Raw genomic sequence first — 5,325 nt, 5'->3', positions numbered from 1 at the left:
TCCATAGGAGCGATCTTCCACAGGAAATGGGAGAAATGGTCTGCCTACATTAGAGGAATAGAGGATGCTATCAATTAAGACATTTGAAGTCAATGGACATGCATCATAATATTGCGAACAGAGGAGCCCCCATGTTTTTGTAAACTGAATGTTTGTTTGTTTGTTCATTTGTTCGTTATATCTTAAGCTGAAAATACTAAATAAAAAGTATCAAAAAAACATAGTTCCTCCAGTCCGAAGCAAGCTAGAGTGATGCCACTAACTCTGCACATGCTCAGTTAGACAGTTAGATGTTCAGTTATTGACACAAACTCCCGGAGAAATTTACCAGCAAGTGGTTTTAGGTAAAAAAAAAAAAAAAAAAGAAAATCCCAAAAACATCTCTATCAGAAGAATGCTATTTTTGGATGATGACACTGCTGTATGCTAGTAAGTAGCTAGCAAGTACAGGTTAATATCTAGGCTACCTAGCTAGCTAGTTTCAGCGGCTGAAATCACAAAATAGCTAGTCAGCCTAGCTAGGTAGTCTAGTTATTAGCCAGTGCTTGTTTCAAATGAATAATAACTAATCAAATAATAACTTACTAGTTAGGTTGTTACCAAGGTACTAGGTAGCTACGGTAGGTGGTTAACTTATATTACATGATAATGATAATCACTTGCATGCTAATAGTAAGTGGAATCATGTGTTTGCTTACAGGTTGCAGCTTGGTACAAACGGCTCATGCAAAAAGGCACAATGGAAATGCACAGAGCTTTGCAGTTGCAAATGTGATAGATAATTGGATTATACTATACATGCAAAAAACGTTTTATAGTGTTTAAAAGGGAAGCTAATAAAGTTCAATTGAATTCAAATCATTCATGTCATCCATTCCAGCTGCTTTTGTTGAAAATCATGTGAATACATTCCCAGAATTAATATTTTTATTTGATCTTGGCATGAATAATCATTTAGTGATATTCCTAATAGCTTTAAGGCATTCCTTGACCCAGAAAATGTATATTTTGTCACCAAATTGACCGTCTAAGTAGCTTGGAAGCTGAGATATGGGCACTTATAGATTTTACATGGCGGCCATCTTGGAAATCCAAGATGGCTGCCGTCCACCATTGTGATGAAGCGGCTCCCTTCTAAACTGAAAGCTATAGTGATGGAGAACACATAAAAAAAATGTGGTGCTTTTGTCCAGCGCGTCCCCATTCTTTTCACATATGTCTCTAAGCAGCCTGACTATAAGCAGATGTTGTTATCCGGAGGTGTAGGGGATGGTGGATGGCATGACACTTCAGCAAGACGCCCATCAAGCTACGGACCACTGTCCACCAACAAACCTAAAAAACAACACCAGTTGTGTTTTTTGGCGACACATAGCGACATATCCACCAGTGTTTGTGGGAGCAGTCATAGTTGTTTTACTGACACATCACAGCATTTCCCACCACCAAACCTCGGGCTAGGCTGATCTGAACCTCAGTGTACCAAGTGGCATTTGTGCCTAAACCTTATTTAGATATTTAACATTAAGTTTCCAAAAGTCTCTTTTTTATCATTACCCCCACACAGGACAGAGGCTTTTTACTACTAAATGATAAGAATAATCAGTCACTACTGTAACATATTCAAGCTATCAAATGTGAGAAGATATGTTTATTCTAGTTTTTGTTCTAGAGTCCAAACAGCTTAGGTGGATGATGTGAGGATTTAAAATCCTGTACAGAAAGAGAAGCTTTTGGACGGATGTTATCTAATGATTTCCTTCATGTGTGATTTGAAAAGGAGTGGCATTAACTATATCATTTATACCAGGGTATATATCATTTATTATTTAAATAGCTGAATAATTCTGTATTTAACCCAACGCCAACTATTTCTTTTTACTTTTTAAATTTTCTTTCTTCTTTCTCCCCTCACCCACCCACTGTATTGTTCCCCAGCTTCAGAAGCTGATCACCCACCCACTGTATTGTTCCCCAGCTTCAGAAGCTGACCAATCCAGTGCGAGCAACAGCACAGTATTATTTGCATCGGGTGGATATAAATGCACCGCTCTGCGGTAGTAAACTTCATTCGTTTTGGAAGGAACATACCGTCCAGATCATGCCTGAAACCACCGTCAAAGCGCCCAAGAAGGGCTCGAAGAAAGCCGTGTCTAAGAGCGTTAGTAAGACCGGCAAAAAAAAGAGGAGGACCAGGAGGGAGAGTTACGCCATCTACGTGTACAAGGTGCTGAAGCAGGTCCATCCCGACACCGGCATCTCGTCCAAGGCTATGGGCATCATGAACTCGTTTGTGAGCGACATCTTTGAGCGCATCGCCGGTGAGGCCTCCCGTCTGGCTCACTACAACAAGCGCTCCACCATCACTTCCAGGGAGATCCAGACCGCCGTCCGCCTGCTGCTGCCCGGTGAGCTGGCCAAGCACGCCGTGTCTGAGGGCACCAAGGCCGTCACCAAATACACCAGCTCCAAGTAAACAGTCCTGCTCTTAATCCTAAACCAACGGCTCTTTTAAGAGCCACCCACTTTATCTGAAGACTTTCCAAAGATGAGTAGTATGTATTTGCTGAACAACATTCAAACACCATACAATTGAGGGACTACAATAAGCAGCATTTTCTGAATATATCCATTTATAACTTCTATGAATTGTTCCAGACCCAATATTTTGTTGTATTGATAGACAATACTGTGTTTCATATATTTTATAGACCATTCTGCACCTATTGCCTGTGATCAATGCAGCATTAATAAAATTAAAACTATAATGTTCCATATAATTAAAACTATAATGTTCCATATTGTATCTTTCATATGAAGAGAAATCTACAAACTTAAACACATTAAAATAAAACACCCATTCTAGTTTTTCATGTCAACATCAGAATATTTCAGGGTCAAGGCCGTAACTACCATTGAGGACACCGAGGTCATGACCTCGGTATTTTTTTCCGACCTAAATGAATGAATAAAATGAAAATAACAATAAACCATTTCATTTGTGCGGTGAAAGTATGTGGGAGGATCGATGGAAGGTGATTGAGTGACTCCCTCTAATCCATAATAACAATTATTTAAAAAAGAAAATTCTGGTACTCTTGTTTGATCGACGCACTCACACACGGGCTGTGTTTAGTGGGGCGACTCGAGCACCTGTCAGCGATCAAGCCAGGTAACTGAATAAACTAAAATCATTCCAGTGTGGGCTGCTTGCTTGCTTCTTGTAATTCTTATAACAAGAGGCAGCAGCTAGCTGTACTTGCATGAAGTAACGTTGCAATGAGTGAATGAATGAATGAAACATATGAAACGTTAGCAAACGTTAGCTAGGTAACGTTAGCTTTCTATTTTAACCCTATGGGCCCGAACGACGCATAGTGCATCCAAATTCACACCTGTTCTTCTCTGTGGATTTTCTCCGCGATCGTTCGTTATAGCGAGAAGCCACGCATATCACGTGAAACAGCGGAATCACAGCTTGCCGACAAGACCAAGCACTTGTCGTCTTGTAGTCCAATGTTTTTTTTCATAGCGAAAAAAAAAGATAAAGTTACACTAAAATGATGTATAACAGAGCTTTCATACAGCTTTGCACACACATTACTCTTGGATGGATTACTCGCGAATGCAGGCTCGCACAGAAATGCCACGCATATCACATGAAAGCGCAGGAGCATAGCTTTCCACTGATACCACACACATCATTGTGCTGTCAACCCATCACACTGTAAATACAGATTGATTGTCTACAAAATAAAAACTTGACTTATTTCTTTACAATCCATTATACAGATCTTGTTATCAGTCACTTCATATAGTGAGGAATATCGTATCTTACCACGTCTTAGGCTTGCGTGTGTTTCTCCCTGTCTATCCACATTTGCTTTCAAGATGCAAATATCTCCATATTGTCCAGTTGACAAGACCAGCCATTTCACCTTTGCACACCCAGACAACTGTAGCCTAATTATGCATGCCTGACAGGGCAGTACACCCCCCCCCCCCAACGGTCAACGGTCGCCTACTGGATAACAAGCGTGACATCACCGCTGCCAGATTGGTGTAGCAAGGGGCTCGGCCTTCATAATGCCGGCCACACGGAAGCCGCGAGACCAGACAACAGGCTGTGGAGAGGAGGATCGAGACTGGAGAGAGAGAGAGAGAGAGAGAGAGAGAAGGAAATTGTGTCGGATTGCAGTCAACTGAACCGTGAGTGTAGGATGGGTGAAAGTTCGGAGGGATGGGATGAGGAAGGTATGGATTGGTGCTTTGCGTCAAACAGAAGAAGGAAAAGGCAGGATAAGAAAGATAGAAGCAGTCAAGAAGCAGAGGGTGCTTTAAAAAAATAAGAACTCATTGGGAAGATCCAGCGCAACATGAGACTGAGAAAGACTGGAAAGTAGTCATAATGTTTGGGAGAGAGACGGGACACTTTCATCCAGTTAAAATGACTAAAGCAATTGAGAAAGAAATTGGAAAGATAAGATTTGCCAAGTTTCTCAACAACCGCAGAGTTCTTATTTCTGCTATGAATAAGCAGCAACAAGATAAAATCCTCAAGATAAATACACTTGATGGAGTAAAGATTACAACTCACGTTCCTGGTATAGTGGCTAAACTGAGAGGTGTAATTTCAAATGNACATGTAAAAATGTAAGAATTTAGTCACACAGATTTGTTTTTTTCATTGATAGAAAAATGAATACTGGCAACTGACAGATGAAGAGAAGTACTTCCTAAATAAGGGGTTCAAACATAATTATAAATACCTTCCTAAATAAGGGGTTCAAACATAATTATAAATACCCACAAAGAAAGTTTGGTGAAAGGCAATTTCGCTATAGTATGAAGTGGGAAGAGAAACATGATAAGATGGGATTAATATAATATGATGTGTGTAGTTCTTTATAGATGTAGCCTCTTAATTTGGCTGTCAAAGAACACCAGATTGAAGCCTTTTGATATATAATTGTCAAAAATTTCTGACCCACTCACGTGCACCACGACTAAATGACCTCGGGAATTTCAAAAAACCTGCGTACGGCCCTGGCAGCAATGTTTAAGTAAAACGCAAGTGCTTTCAAAGAACACTTCACATAGACGGAGTGGGGATTTTACCTGCAAGGGGGCAATAGAAAGTAAGGCTTCCATGGTAGGTGTAGCAGCTTCAGTTGATTATAAAAGGCGCTACACTTGCCATGTCAGTGTTGTGCCATGTCCATGGCCCATGTATTTTGGCCATAAATACATGGCCATCCTCCATGCCTTCCATCTCCCAATGACACAGCTCATATGTACATTACTTTAGAAACATGTATGTCACTT

General features: G+C 40.5%; 1 protein-coding gene across 1 annotated transcript; it reads left to right on the top strand.

The window, feature by feature from the left end:
- The first annotated feature begins 2,075 nt into the window (after positions 1 to 2,075).
- On the top strand, positions 2,076 to 2,772 carry LOC126397492 (histone H2B 1/2-like). Its single transcript, XM_050056330.1, has one exon. The coding sequence runs from the start codon at positions 2,102 to 2,104 to the stop codon at positions 2,474 to 2,476; it is 375 nt and encodes a 124-aa protein (XP_049912287.1). The 5' UTR covers positions 2,076 to 2,101; the 3' UTR covers positions 2,477 to 2,772.
- Positions 2,773 to 5,325: the final 2,553 nt, after the last annotated feature.

The sequence above is a fragment of the Epinephelus moara genome, chromosome 11 (genome assembly GCF_006386435.1).
Source record: "Epinephelus moara isolate mb chromosome 11, YSFRI_EMoa_1.0, whole genome shotgun sequence".
Lineage (NCBI taxonomy): Eukaryota > Metazoa > Chordata > Actinopteri > Perciformes > Serranidae > Epinephelus > Epinephelus moara.
Note: the sequence above shows the minus strand (reverse complement) of the source record. Positions and strands in the feature narration are given on the sequence as shown.

Bases quoted from the DNA above. Each gene is read 5' to 3' on its own strand.
- LOC126397492 (XM_050056330.1), top strand. From the start codon at position 2,102: ATGCCTGAAACCACCGTCAAAGCGCCCAAGAAGGGCTCGAAGAAAGCC.